The sequence below is a fragment of the Vigna radiata genome, unplaced genomic scaffold, assembly GCF_000741045.1.
Source record: "Vigna radiata var. radiata cultivar VC1973A unplaced genomic scaffold, Vradiata_ver6 scaffold_349, whole genome shotgun sequence".
NCBI classification, from domain to species: domain Eukaryota; kingdom Viridiplantae; phylum Streptophyta; class Magnoliopsida; order Fabales; family Fabaceae; genus Vigna; species Vigna radiata.
The window spans coordinates 236,205-252,735 of record NW_014541986.1 but is presented as its reverse complement, the minus strand read 5'-3'; the positions used below and the strand labels follow the sequence as shown (position 1 = coordinate 252,735).

Genomic DNA, 16,531 nt, shown 5'->3' with positions numbered 1-16,531 from the left:
GATGATCACCTTATTGACGTCAACATATGGAAGCATCATTAGAGAAAGATGGTGATGCAAAAGAGTTTTTTTTTTGTTGTCTTATAATTTCCGTAATTGTTTTAAATATATTTTATTATTACAAATATTTAGTTTTGACAATTATATTAATACTATATATTTATATATTAAGAAAATATATTTTGTTTCATCAATTTTATAACCCCTTAGTTTATCATTTAAACTATTAGAATGATACATACAAACCTCCAATATTCACAGTGTTAGATACTCTATACAAACCTCCAATATCCAGAACCAAGATAGATTAGTAGTTTTTTTTTTTTCTATTAAAAAAAAAATTACAGTGCTTTTTAAAGTTGTCTATTTTCTTACTTTACATTTCCTTTCTGTACTTCCTTTTATTACATTTTATTTCTTTTTCGCATTTTCTTTATTACTTTTCACTTATCTCATCTTTTTTTCATAACACTTTCCTTTTAATAGTATAGTTCGATTTCTAAAAATGTTTAAAAGAGTTTTGTTAGTAGGTACCTTACCTTAAAACCCTAGTGAAAAATATGATATTAGAATAGGATATAAAATTGATTGTGGTGGACCTTGTTTAATTCAAAATATGATAAGAATTTTGTAAATATTGAAAAGTATTTTAAATTCATTATAGATAATCAATCTAATATATATAGAAAGAACCAATGTAATATATATATATATATATATATATATATATAAAAGATTAGTTAAAAAAACAATTGATTTAATATGTCTTCTTCATTATAAAGAATGAAAATCCTTTTCACTTTTTGAACTTCGTCTTTTCTCGTACCTTTATTGTTTCTTCTTCTTTTTCCTACTAAAAAACCATGAAGCTCTCGTTTCTTTTGGGTCCATCATCGTTGTCGTCGTGTCCTAGCACTGTCACGTTTCGATTCAACAAGATTTTTCTTCTCTTCCATGCCACTCTTCAACAATCGATGTAACAAGTTAGTGTTTTTTCCCTCATTTTTTCATGCCCAGGGATTTTGTTTGTGGAGAAAGCTCTCTTCATTGTTGTCTCTTTTAAACGCTTGGTGTTTTCCCCATCTCTTTTGCAAATGAAGCGCAATATGGCGTTGCTACTTTACTTAATATGCATTGTTGATCCCCATGGTATTTCGTGAAGTCTCCTAGTCAACTAAATGTATTGTCCATGGTGCTTTGCAGTCGGGGTGTGTAGTCCTCCATGATGATTCTTTCGCGGTTCACTAGTGGTAGTTCGTTGGTGCTGGTCTGTGGTGTTTCATCGATGGTCTTTGGTGGTTCGTCGTTCTCTCCTTTGCACCTTCGCATGGTCACTTTTGAAAATGTTTTTTTTTTCTTTTCAGTTAAAGGTATTAAATTGGTTGGTCCAAAACCAATCTAATATGAGTATATATTAGATAGGTTTCATAATCAATCTAGTCTTACATCAATGTATATTGAATTGGTTGTAGAACCGATCTAATATGCGCTCCAGAATCAATTTAATAGACTTATTTTGTATCGGTGAAATAAGATAAGATAATTAAGTATATATTTATTCATGTAAGGATTGAATCATATAGATAAAATGTATTGTTCTTAAAGTATGTGATTGTTAATAATTGTGAGATGTTAGGGTATAATCATATACACCTATTTGGGATTGTTGGATAATTGAAATATCATTATGAAATTGAAAAGGAAATTATAACCATTGTGAGTGTACAGTGGATGTTATGGATAACTAAAATGAAGTATAATGAGTAATATTGGTATAATAAGTATAGAATAACATAAAATGTTGTTATTATAAACAAATATCGATTCAAAAGTGATTCTCACTCAAGCAATTCTCAAATCATGAGTAATTATTGCATGCACCATTTAGTGTTGTTCAAGAACCAACATGAACGCTAAAGTCACGTTGCATGTCACTCAATCATGACTTGAGAATGCTCTCTCTTTCAGGACACTTAAGACTCAAGCATGAATTGGTCATTTAAGTGTTGAGGTATGACGATGTTATATAGAGTATTTAGAATTTATTGGATTAATAACAAGTCTCATGGGTCAAGCATTGATGCGAAAGTTCAATAGTAAGAGAGGATGATGATGAGAGAACACTCATTGATAGAGAAAACATGCCAATTTATTCTCTTTTGGGACTAGTGTCGCTTAAGTAACATGAGATCATTCAAGCAAGAAAATATTCATCGGTTAGAAAGGGAAAAAGGTCACTCATGTTAGAAATATTAGTATAATTAAAAAAAAAAAATCATATTGTTACTAATTTTATACAATACTAATTTTAGAGGCAAATGATATTATGGATAAATGGTTTTTTTTTATATTCATTTTATTTTAATAAAATTGATTACAAATTACTATTTATTAAATTAGATAAATTACAATTGACTCCTAAAACACACAACAAACATCATAACTCATATAAAAGTGTTATGTTTCTCGCTTTGTACAATCTTTTAAAACATTAGTGTTCATAAGGTTTAGAAATCTTTCGTTGCATTCTATCGATCTAACGAGTTATATCTATCTTGGGAGATAAACACATAATATTTTGTCTTGTCATACCCTAAAGTGTTTTCATTCTAAAAAGAGCGTTTTGCATGTGTTAATTAGACTCTTTCTAATTTTTTTTGTCATTTACAACTTTATCTGATATTATTATTATTTGTTATAAAAATTATTTAGCTTGATTAATCTCTTTTTATCCATATTTCTGTCTTGTTATTTTTTTATTTTATTTTTTCTAACAACTCAAGCTACATATTGATGATGACATTGTAGTTAATATGTGAAGCACATGTGTGATTTAATATTTATATGTTTATATATATATTTTGTATGATGTTGTGACCTAACATATTGTTTTGATCTTTTATAGGTGTGTGGTGAGGAATACTTTGAATTATATTGTATAATATTAAACGTGAAACTCATAATGTAAATGAGTTTTATTAACGATTTAAGTAAAAAAAATTGTGAATCGAGCTATTTCATAGTAAATGCAATGAATCATCTAAATTAATATATGAAGATATAAATCGACTTTTTAATATATTAATGATGAGTGAAATGCGGTAAAAACTTTCCAAATATTATTCTCCCATGGATTTTCCCACAACAATAATGAAATGACTTATGAAATATTGGTTGTTTGATTTTAATTTAATAATTATATTTTCTTATGGTTATTATCCCTCGTGTTTTGCTACAATGATAGGCAAATGTAAGTTGTGAAACATTGATGTTTTTATTTTAATTTAAGAATTATTTATTTTTACTATATTTTAATTCACGTGTTTCATGTGTTGTAACTTTTGAACTCTATCCTCATATTTATCTAATTTATGGAATGTGTGTGTGAATAAATAGTGGTGATAGAAGAGTGAGTTAGAAATAGTTGAGTAGAGAAGAGATAATAGGCTTTGCTTGGTGGAAACGTAGTTAAATCCGTACGAGCCAATCTTCGTCAAAGCGGTCAACAATGGCGGCTCCACCACTCCTTTCCCACCAAATCCAAAACTCTCTGCTTTGATTATTCATTGATTAATGCAATATTTTGAAGTATAGTAAAATTGGAATGTTAGAAAAATGTGTATGAATGAAGCATGTATAGCTATGACAAATAGCCGGATTGGAAACATACATGATTTGACATTCACATTCACATTCGGGGACAAACCACATCAACCACACTTTCTTTTTTATTAATTACAACGACAGTCGTTGGTTCATTCTTCACTCATAAATTGAATTGAATTAAATAAACCCCTCAGCGACGTGAAAATGGAAAACAAAGACACAAGCCACTGTGTTGTTCAGAGTTCAATTGTTTTTTTGTCCACCACCTTGCACTGGTAGACCATTCCAACTTCCAACAACACAACATACCCAATGCCTTCAACGTCCTCACACCAGTTTTGAGTCCCTCAAAGATTCCCTCTTGTTCTATTATATTCCCTGCCACAGCTATCAAGTACATGAGTTTTGCCAAAACAACAAAAAGTACACAGAGCACAAGAAAAGGAGGATCATCATTAATGTCAGAGCAGGAAACCGATTCATGGGGCTTCCTGTTTCTCTGTTTCCTGATCCTTTTCTCAGGTACTAACCTAAAACTCTGTCGCTCATCTTGTCCAGAAAAGATAAGTTTTTACCTCAAACTCCTTTTTGGGTTTATAATAGTGATTGTTTTGGAGAGCAGTATTTGTTATTAAGTATTAAAAGCACCAAGCTTTGTTTGTAGTGGGGTGTTGTTAGATTCTCTATTTATTTTTGTTTATTAAGATTTTCCTGGGTGATCATTGATTCTGTTTTGTTAGTTGTCTTTCACGTTTACCCAGGTTGTGGTGATTGAACAGGTAAATTGGTTGTTGGGGATTCGTTGGACACTGACGCAGAAGTTCTGCTGAAGCTGAAATCTTATTTGCTGGCCCAAACTCGTACGAATAGAGGAGGGTACATAAGCTGGAACAAGAACAGTTCAAATCCTTGTGAATGGTCAGGAATCGATTGCCGCCTCTTGAACGGGACAACACTGAGGGTTGTAAAAGTAGACATCTCTTACAGTGAAATATATGGTAACATATTCGATGGGTTCTCTAATCTCACTGAGCTCAGACACCTTGACATCTCTTGGAACTCTCTCTCTGGGGGGATTCCTGATGACTTGAGGATGAGCCAGAAGCTTGTGTATCTCAATCTCTCCCATAATACTCTCGAGGGGGAGTTGAATCTAAAGGGATTGACTCAGTTGCAAACCGTGGACTTGTCTGTTAATAGGTTCCGTGGGGAACTTGGGCTGAGTTTCCCTGCCATTTGTGACAGTTTGGTGACTTTAAATGTTTCAGAAAATCACTTGAGTGGTGGGATTCATGGCTTCTTTGATCAATGCTTGAGTTTGCAGCACTTGGATTTGAGCACCAACCATCTAAATGGGACCTTGTGGACTGGATTTTCCAGGCTGAGACAGTTTTCAATCTCAGAGAATTTTCTCACTGGGGTTGTTCCTCCCCAGGCTTTTCCAGTAAACTGTAGCACCGAAAAACTGGACCTTTCAGTGAATTTATTTGTTGGTAAGGTCCCCAAGGAGGTGTCCAACTGCAAGAACTTAGTGGTTCTCAACCTCTCCAGTAACAATTTCACGGGAGATATTCCCCGTGAAATTGGTTCCATTTCTGGTCTTCAGGGATTGTTCTTGGCGAACAATACTTTCTCAAGGGATATCCCAGAGACCCTTTTGACCTTGACCAATTTGTTCATCTTGGATTTGAGCAGGAACCAATTTGGTGGCGAAGTGCAGGAGATTTTTGGGAAATTCAAGCAACTGAAGTTTCTTTTGCTGCACTCAAATTCATACACTGGAGGGTTGAACTCATCAGGCATTTTTACATTGACAAACCTTGGACGTTTGGACTTAAGCTTCAATAATTTTTCTGGTCCATTACCTGTTGAAATCTCAGAAATGTCTTCACTCGCTTTCTTAACCTTAACCTACAACCAGTTCTCTGGACCTATTCCTCCTGAATTGGGAAAGTTGACTCACCTTATGGCACTTGATCTTGCCTTCAACAATTTCAGTGGAATGATCCCGCCAAGCCTTGGAAACTTGACTTCTCTCTTATGGCTAACCCTTTCAGATAATTCATTAACCGGAGAAATCCCACCAGAGTTGGGAAACTGCTCGAGCATGTTATGGCTAAACCTTGCAAACAACAAACTATATGGAAAAATTCCTCCCGATCTAACAAGAATTGGAAGGAATGCAAGGGCCACATTTGAATCAAACAAAAAGAGTCTTGGGGGAGTTGTTGCTGGCAATAGTGAGTGCTTAGGAATGAAGAGATGGATACCTGCTGATTACCCTCCGTTCAGCTTTGTGTATACCATCCTGACAAGGAAGAATTGTAGGGCCCTTTGGGACAGGTTGCTCAAAGGATATGGTATCTTCCCCATGTGTTCTTCTGATCCCTCTGCTAGATCATCACACATAGCAGGGTATGTTCAGCTAAGTAGGAACGATTTGAGTGGAGAGATTCCTTCAGAAATTGAAAATATGGTAAACTTTAGCATGTTGCATTTGGGAGATAACAAGTTCACTGGGAAATTCCCTCTAGGGATGGTAGGTTTACCACTCGTAGTCTTGAACATGACCAGAAACAATTTTTCTGGTGAAATTCCAAGTGAAATTGGCGACATGAAGTGTCTACAGGATCTTGATTTGTCTAGGAACAATTTCTCTGGAGCATTTCCCATAAGTCTGGCACACTTGGATGAGCTTAGCAGGTTCAACATCTCATACAATCCCCTCATATCTGGTACAGTCCCACCATCCGGACACTTACTCACTTTTGACAAGGATTCATATTTGGGTGACCCCCACCTGATACTCCCAAAGTTCTTTAACATCTCTGACGATAGAAATAGCACATTACAAAGAGTCTTGAAAAATCCCACAAAATGGTCTCTGGTTTTGGCTCTAGGATTAGCTATCGTGGTCTTTGGACTTCTTTTCCTTGTAATATGTTTCTTGGTGAAAAGTCCATCTGTGGAACCAGAGAACCTCATGAAGAATATAAAGAATAAGAAAGCACATGATTCAGGAAGCTCCGGATCCTCACCATGGTATTCTGACACAGTTAAGATATTCCACCTGAACAAGACGGTTTTCACACATGCAGACATCTTGAAAGCAACCTCCAACTTCACGGAGGAAAGAGTCATAGGAAGGGGTGGCTATGGAACAGTATATAGAGGGTCATTTCCGGATGGGAGAGAGGTGGCAGTGAAGAAGCTCCAAAGGGAAGGAACTGAGGGTGAAAAAGAATTCAGAGCTGAAATGAAGGTTCTAAGTGGTCATGGATTTAGCTGGCCTCATCCAAACCTTGTCACACTGTACGGTTGGTGTCTCTATGGTTCACAGAAGATACTTGTTTATGAGTACATAGGAGGTGGAAGCTTGGAGGAACTTGTGACTGATACAAAAAGGTTGAAATGGAGGAGGCGCCTAGAAGTGGCAATTGATGTGGCTAGGGCACTTGTCTATTTACACCATGAGTGCTACCCATCTATTGTGCATAGAGATGTGAAGGCCAGTAATGTGTTGCTAGACAAGAATGGGAAGGCCAAGGTCACAGACTTTGGACTTGCTAGGATTGTTGATGTTGGAGACAGCCATGTGAGCACTATAGTGGCTGGCACAGTGGGCTATGTTGCACCAGAATATGGACAAACATGGAAAGCCACCACAAAAGGGGATGTGTACAGCTTTGGGGTGTTGGTTATGGAGCTAGCAACTGGGAGAAGAGCAGTGGATGGAGGAGAAGAGTGTTTGGTGGAATGGACTAGGCGTGTTATGATGGATTCTGGAAGACAAGGGTTAGGTAAATCTGTGCAAGTTTTGTTGAAGGGAAGTGGGGTGGTTGAGGGTGCTAAGGAGATGGGTGAGTTGCTCCAAGTTGGAGTGAAATGCACACATGATGCACCACAGGCTAGGCCTAACATGAAGGAGGTTCTAGCCATGCTTATTAAGATATATGATCCCACTGGGGACTCAAATTATGGACACCTTGTGTAGTGTAGCCTTTTGTGACTCAAGATAGAGAAATTGTGCATAGTGTAAGTTCCAATACAGTTTACATAGAAAACACATGTCATACACAGTTGATTCTTCTTGTGTAAAGAAACTCATTATTCATGTTGCAGAAGTTCCTCAATTTTGTTCTGTATCCTTGAGACTTTACTTTTGTTAAACATCTTTCGTGCATGCTAAGCACCTCTGTTCAATTTGTCTTAATCAATGGCAATGTAAAATATTTCTTTTATCAATCAGTCCCTAAGATTTCTAATTATGTTATGAAGAATCTCAGAGCTCAAATACAGTAAACAGGGAGTGAATTCTCCTGCTAAAACAGGTTTCCGACCAAAACCTGACTTTTAACCTAGTTTTTAGAAAGAAAAAAATGGTTAGAAACGAGTTTAAAACTCCAACAAAACATAAGAAACACGTCACTGTAATAAGAAACATGCTAACAAAAGAAATATATAAATAAATTTCTATTTATAAATAAAAAATTTCTTAGCCATTATCATATATCACTAGCTTAATTTAATATATGTGAATTTAATTTAATATAAAATTAATGAATTGGGCAAGTACCACAATTTGACTGAACTAATATAAAAAATTGTTTATGCTGTTTTGTATTGTTTGTGCAGTGAATGGTCTAGTGTGTGAAAAGAGTTTAAACTTTATTCCATCCTTTTCAAAAGTATGTTGTCCCAACATTTTGAACCTATAGAGTCAATGTTCTAATAATTGTTAAGGAGATTAATATTTGAATTTTAAATTAGAGAATTTAATGTCATCAAATAAATGATTATTTCTAAATGAAATATTATTGTATTATTTGTTAGAACATGAAATATAACTTATATGAAGAAAATATTTTCGTTAAGAGGTTTATATATGTTAACAACAAAATATAACAAATGATATATATATATATATATATATATATATATATATATATATATATAATAGCAAGTAACAAATGTTGTTATATATTTATAAATACAATTATTCTATTTTTTTATTGATTTGTTAGTGTGAAAATAGGAAAAACATAAGAAAAGATCATAGAATTGTATTTTAAAACCTTTTGACAGATTTTGACAAGTGTTGTTTGAATATGTGTGGTAAGATAATAGGTTTATAGTGGTCATATGGTTTAACAAAGACTTTTTAAAAATAAAATTTAAAAGTTTCTTTTTTTCTAACATGCAAACTAATAAGTTAAGGAACAAAAGAAATCACCTAATATGATTTTTATATTGTGATGGAAGACCATACGAGACAAAACATTGGACTTTTGATAAGATTATGGTTAAGAAAATAGAAGGAGTTTGAAAGAAGAAGTCTCTCTTATTTTCTAAAATAATACATAGGCTAGATTTAGGTCTTAATTAGGATTTAATTGGATAGCCAAGACCATAGAAAACCTTAGAAAAAATTTGACCTTAGGAGAGATCAAATTTAGGCTAATTTGAGGTGTTGAATGTACTCATGAATATGTAATATGTACTAGTTTTGTTTTGTAAGTTTTACATTTTTGTGTTATGGAGTATCAAGGTTCTAGACATCTATAAATAAGATCACTTGATCCATGTATAACTCTTCTTTTGATTAATAAGAATTCATTTGTTAAAATGTATGTCTTATTGTTTTCTAGGATCATACATCAAAGTAGGAATGGCAATGCGAGATGGGCCAAACAGGATGAAAAAAATAAGATTTTGAGCTCACTGATCTGCTTAAGCCCAACTCGCATAATCCACAACCCGTGTAAGCTTGGGACAGTGCGAGGCGGGCTTGCATCAACAAAGTCAACTTTTTTTTGTTGGTTTATATTTCATGTATTTCAATTTTAACAATTTAACTTTGAATTTGAGTTAAGTATTCAAGCTGAGTTAAACTCAATTGAAATTCAAATAAAATGTTACTAATTATTTCAGTAAAGTAAAGTTTTATTTCTAAGGTTTTTATTTTTATAAATAAAAAAAATGTTAGTAATAATTAGGGATGACATAAAAATCTGTACCCGTAGATAAAATTCGTTATAGGTATTTAGTACCCACGGGTAGCGGGTATTTTAATATCCGCTTATTAACGGATCAGGTTTGAGTATCACACTATCCATACCCGCGGGTACCCACTATCCCGTATGAAAAATAAAATTACAATTTTATTATTCATCCTTTAAATTATTTTCTAAGTAGTTGTTGTATTCTGTCTCTGCCGTCAAACCCTAAATCTCATTTTTTTTTCTCCTACACTCTCCTTTCATTCGCATTGTTGTCACAAAAGGAGAGAAAAAAATGAAGTTCAATCCTAGGTTTCCTATAGCCATTCTCCACAGATCTCCGATCCAAATACAACATGCGTTCCATTCCGCGCAAAATCGAAGCAGGGACGACGGTGAACAAAGCGAGAGCGACCCTGGACCGTGAACGTGTCGCGACGGTTCGATGCCACGAACAAACTGCGTGAAGAGGATCGACCAGACAACGATGATTGACATAGGAGCGGCGACAGAGCGGTTAGAGGTGAAAGGGGTGACTGCCATCTCCATATCTGTTGAAGTGAAGAAACCTTAGGGTTTGTCGTTTCTGAAAAATAAGAAAAAGAAAGGGTTCTGCTCTTCTCGGTTGGCCAAAGGGATGCAGTGGCAGTGCTTGGGACGTCGGCGGAAGCACCGCTATAACTGCCATGGAAGAAATAGTTGTCTCGCACTGAGGCTGCTAGGGACTTCACCTGCTCACGTACCGCACCAGATGGGGAGGAAAAGGACCACTACTCTGAACTTGAGGAAGAAACCCTAAAGAAGGGTTTGGCCTTGGCCCATTTTCAAGAAAAAAATTAATAATAAAAAAGGTGATTTGGACTTTTGGTCCGTTTTCGTAAAATAAATTATTTGAACATTGGCTTAATTTTGTTTCAGAAAATTATATGTTTTTTTTTCAATTTAATTTAAAAATTTTTAAAAATTCATAAAATATTATTTTTTTAAAAAAATTGTGGGTTGAAACAGGTATCCGCAGGTTGGAAAAAAATTCGCAAGCTTTTTTTATGCGGGTATCCGGCGTGTAGCGAGGCAGATATAGGTACAACCTTTTACATGCACGTCGGGTTCAGGTATTACACTATTCGTACCTGACCCGACTCAACTTGTTGTCATCCCTAGTAATAATGATGGTTCATAGATATATTGTCAAAGCTAAAAAGGTAAAGGACTTCAACCAAATGCCACTCATAAATTTCATAATGGTATGGTTACTTACTTCTGAATTGAAAAATAATTACTTTTTTGTATGTCATATTTATTTTCAATTTCTCTTAATTGGGTACAACCAAATTATTTTATTGAAATACATTTATCTCTTACACATTGCACCCCAAATCCCAAATCACAATTTACAATTTATTCAAAGATGCAACATCTTTAAAATGGAACTGAAAAATTATCAACAAAACCATAAAATGTCTCTATTAACCACAAAATGTTAGCCAACCCACAAGACACAAAAAATGTGGTATAAATTTAGTCCATTTTTCATAAACAGGTCGAGTTAGTCCAACTTGCATTTTGCAGACTAAGTATCAAAAGAGTCTAAACGAGTCAGCCCATATTATTACTCTTAGAAAAAAAGAAAGGAAAAACTCCTATAATTTTAAGGTTTAATCATTCAGGAAGTCCTTATTTTCGTGTGGAATCTCAATTTCGTCCCGTTCTTTTTGGATTTCTCAATTGGATTTCTCAATTGGGTCCAATTTTTTGAAAATTGCAACAATTGGGTCCAATAGCGTTAGTGTGTGTTTGACGTGGCACGCTGGAGTCAGTTTCTTAACTGATGTGACTGACTGAAATAGGGCACCTTAATTGATGTGGATAATTCAATTTTTTAAATACAAAGAAAAGGAAAGTTCAAATGAAATATTGGGATTGGGATTAAGATTGAATTTTATCGAATTAGGGATTGGGATTGGAAGAAGTTTGATCTGACATTGGGGGATTCTTGTAGGGTTCGTGGAAAGTTCAATGAATTTCACAAATTGGGGTATGAATTTGGGGATTTGGGGTTTAATCGAAGTTGACGTTGATAGAGAATGTGCAATTGTCATGGTCGTTGGAGTTGTGGGAAGAGTGGAGGCAGCGGAGGACATGTGGACATCAAAACCCAACCCGCCATTTAAAATCCCTCCCTCAAACATATCAGAAAACACAATCCCTTGTCGTTCCACCTTTGTTTTTCATCTTTCCTCGCTTTTTTCATTCTTCTTCTCTATGTACCACAACACAGTTTCTCAATTCCCCTGTTATTCAATTCTTAATCGGTAAAACACAACTTTTTTCACTCTTCTTCTCTACGCACCACAACACAGTTTCTCAATTCCCCTGTTATTCAATTCTTAATCAGTAAAACACAGACAACGATCGCCAGCGATCCTAGACAGAACGAAGCCTAAGTAACACTAATTCTCGACCCAGATTCCACTCAGCTTGAATCCCGAATTGCACACTTGATGTCCTCCTCCATCGACCAGCGTTCTCAGGCTGAGTCTCTCTTCAACCTCTACAAGCAGACCCGCCCAAAATCCCTCCTCCTTGGCCTGACCCACCTCCTCCACACCGCCCCCAAACCGGAGACCTGAACCATGTCCGTTATCCTCCTTCACCGCCACCTCACGCGCCACCACGACTCTTTCCTCTGGCCACTCCTCTCCCCGGTCGCCCGCTCTCCTCCCTTCACTCCGTCCTCCTCTCCTCGCTCCAACAAGAGCCCATCAAATCCATCTCCAAGAAGCTTTGCGACACCATCTCCGAACTCGCCGCCGCAATTCTGCTCGATGACCCCTATTCTTCTAGTGGGTCACTTCTCCCGAACCCAGGCTCCAGGAAGTCTCCCTCCTGATATTTGCCCAATTAGCGCACTACATCTATCAAACCCTACTTCCTCAATTGTCCACTCTCCTCTTTGTCCTTTAACTTTTCTCCCAGATTTTACAATTTTTTTAATTTTAAAACTGCTTAATACACATCATTAAGCCACGTCAATAAAAAAAAAAAATCAGTTGAGACTGCCACGTCTATAAGAGATTGACGTCGTTAGGCTCAATTTAACGGTAAGGACTAAATTGTTGCAATTTTCACAAAAATAGGACCCAATTGAGAAGTCGTAAAAGAACAGGATCAAATTGAGATTCTCCCCGAAAATAGGAACCTCTGGAATGATTAAACCTAATTTTAAATGGAGTTCCTTGTATAAAGCTATTATTGGTAAGGAGATTTTAAATCAAATAATTTTTTTCAGGAAGTGTGACCAAATTATTGAATATGCTAAGAGATTTTATTCAAAAATATTTTCACCCCTAAAATTAATATATTTTTCATACTTTGCTGAATCAAGTATGTAATCCCCTCTTCACTTACCATTTCAAGGTTTATAATACACTAGTGCGAAAACGCTGTTTAACGTCACCCAGTAGACGTCGGTTTCCTGATAACCCGATGTCTATGACTGCACGGTGGCATTATCGTAAATAGTTTGGTAAACTAGACGTCAGTTTCAAGGTAAGGCGACGTCTATGACATTGTAGACATCGAAACTGCCACAAACCGACCTCTAATTGCCTGAGGTAGGTGATAAGACAGTCAAGTGACGTCGGTGTTCACGGGGGCCGACGTCTACTGGGCTGCAACTAATGTTGTTCACCTAATTCCCAGGCGCTTGGACGTCACTTAGTCAAACGGTGACGTCTAAGGCCTGTCTGGAAGGCGGGAAGACAAAAATTCTTCAATTTAGACGTTGGTGTTGAGGGGAAGTGACGTCTATATGGCTGTAATTAATTATGTTCACAAAACTCGAGGGACATAGACGTCGGCTAGAAGGGCACCGACGTCTAAGTTATTACAGACGTCGGTGCCCTATCATAATTGTCGTGATCCTTGACAGGAAATCAAACGTCAATTGGTTCAGCTTGCTAGACGTCGGATCCCCTCAAAACCGACGTCTAATGGGTATTCAAAAAGTCAGTTTAAATGTTAACTTGAACGTCATATTAGTTAGATACCCGACGTCTATGTGACTATAAACGTCGGTTGCCGTAGCAACCGACACCCCATTTCATTTTAAATAAACCGCAGACTCTTCGCGGCATTCAGTTTTTGATATCACGTCTTCCTCTTCTCCTTTTTCTCTTGATTCACCTCTTCTATTTCTCGCTTGCGGCACCTCTTCTTTTTATCTCTTGCGGCATTGCATTTCTGTTTTCTGATAATGTCATTGTCTTCCTTCTCTCCTTTTTCTCTCTTGCGGCATTGCATCCTAGGTGCGTGGTTTTTATTGTTACCGTTTAATCTTTGTCAGTCTTTCATCGATTATATCTTCTGGTTCAACTGATTAAATTTGTTTTCTTTGTGTTGTGTTTTAGTGCAATTTTGTTCCTTTCTTGGGGTAACGTAGTAACACATTCTCCCTTTGCTAGTTGCCTCCCAGAAAAAGTGGCGTCTAGTGAATTTCTTTTGATCATTTCAACCCAAAAACGACCTTGGGTCGTTGCCTAGTTATCGTTTTACCGTGATTTTTTCCTCTTGCGGATGAAAATAGAACTAAGCAACAACCTAGGTTCGGCTTTGGGTTGAAAAGATCCATAAGAAATTCAAAAGTCGCAAGCTTTTTTCTGGGGGAAACTAGCAAAAGGAGATTGTGCTACTAGGCTATCCAAAGACGGGAACAAAACTGCACTAAAACACAACCATTGTATTAGACGTCTGTTAATGCAAAAACCAACGTCTATATGTGCTCTTAAACATCGATCAGTATCATGTTCGAAGTCTTTATGTGCTCTTAGACGTCAGTTAATGCTTTATCCGACGTCTAATTAGTGCCTTTAGACGTCTACTTAAACCAGTACCGACGTTTATTGACGTCGGTCATGGACACTAACTGACGTCATTATAGACGTCTGTGGTTAGGATGTCTGACGTCCCATTGACGTCACCAGTTTAGACGTTAGTTGATTAATAGACATTAAAAATCTAAAATAACCGACGTTAATCAACGTTTTTCCACTAATGATAATTTGTGTGTTCACAACTTCTTACTACAAATATTTCAATAAAATATTTTATTCAAACTTGAAAGAGAGAGAAGTTGGTCACCTTGAGATTAATAAGACAAATATCAAAATAACACATTCCATTTCATCAATTAACCTACTTTTTAATTGTTTAGCATCGAATCCATAAAACTTTATTCGGTGAATAGTACACACACTCATTATGTGAAATCATATTAATTGAAGTTTCTATGTGAATATATTAATTTTGTTTTCTTCTTTTCATATAGTCAACGTTTTAGTATAGCGGTGACTTACATCCCTTTGAATAGATTCATCACCAATCAATCAAATTATGTTGAGTTAAAGGAATTTATTACTTAAAAATACATTGAAAAGTTTGAATTGTTCTCTAAGTGGTTAGTGAACTGATATTTTCATAAAAAAGTATTATGTATTTTATAAAATTACACTTTAGTAAATTTATAATTCCTAAACTTAATTTAAATAGATAAAATTAAGATAAAAATATAAAATATATCAATAATTTAATCTAAATTTTATTTAATTGTTATTTTTATAGAAATTAAATTACCAATAATAACAAGCAAATATTTTAATTTCTTACAAATATGAAAATCTCAAAAATATTACAATTAAAAAACTTTAAATTTAAATATTTATTATAATTTTTTACTTTTGATTATTTTAAAAGATGGGATGGTAGAACTAATCCACTCGAGTGGCTAGTTGTCCTCTTGTTAGATTAATCTGATGAATTAATAGAGTAAAATTATCATTGATTCATGCTTATTTGATAGTGGATTAGTGAACTTCGATAGGGTCTGTCTTGTTATTCTTATCCCAATCTAATTCATATAAATATATTAATCATTAGTATTTGTAAATTTTTCAATTAAGTTTCATTTTTGTTGAAAACTTAATAATTTAATCTTTTTTCTCTTGATAAAAAGTTCACTAAAAAAAATAATGACGTGATAGAAATGATCCATTATCAGAGAATAAATATTGATTGATTAGAATAAATTCTTAATACTTTTTTTGTATAAACTAAATTTTCGATTTATGAATTTAAAAACTTAGAACACAAATTGAAAAAATATAGTAAAATTAAAAATTGAAAAATAAAATATGATTAGACGTCAATATACAAAAACTAAATAACCCTTCTTATTATAATTATTTAAATATTTAAATTCAAGATTACACCATCAACTGATTTATTTAATCAATTAAACTAATTATATAAATAACTCAAAATATTATTTAATCTAATCATATTTTATTATCAAATCAACATTCAATTAATTCTTAATTTGATTTTCAATGTAAAAAATGTAAATTGTAATTACAAGGTACAAAATTAACTTAATTCGACTTTGATTCTTTATTTTGACGCTGAATGATTACCTCTTCCTCATCAATGACAAATATAATAAACAAATAAGAGGAGAAAAGACAAAACAAATTTGAGTAGAAAGATAGAAAAGGAGATACAATTTCTAAGTCTAAAAAAAAAAAAAAGCATATGATATATTTAGAATACATTTAAACTATAAATAAGCTTTCAAATCTAAACTAAACATAACATGTAAACGTGATTTTAATTAGGTTCATAAGTTAAATTTGAAAAAGTCTAAAGTATAAAAAAAGGAAATTAAATGCGCATGAGTTTTTTAAAAAAATTCAACAAATTTGCCATCTAAAAATCATACAAGATAGTAGAAAACTCCACACCAACAAAATCTTATGTCTATTTTGGAGCTTGGAAATGTTAAATTCAATATAACTATAATCAATAAAAAATATAATATTTATAGAAAAACATATAATCAAAATAATAATCAAAGGTGATATCAACTAAAAATA

General features: G+C 34.4%; 1 protein-coding gene across 1 annotated transcript; it reads left to right on the top strand.

Annotated features, from left to right (window-relative positions):
• Window positions 1-3,712: 3,712 nt before the first annotated feature.
• On the top strand, window positions 3,713-7,730 carry LOC106778760 (probable LRR receptor-like serine/threonine-protein kinase At1g74360). Its single transcript, XM_014666748.2, has 2 exons — window positions 3,713-4,128; window positions 4,386-7,730. The coding sequence occupies exons 1-2, from the start codon at window positions 4,005-4,007 to the stop codon at window positions 7,598-7,600; spliced, it is 3,339 nt and encodes a 1,112-aa protein (XP_014522234.1). The 5' UTR covers window positions 3,713-4,004; the 3' UTR covers window positions 7,601-7,730.
• Window positions 7,731-16,531: the final 8,801 nt, after the last annotated feature.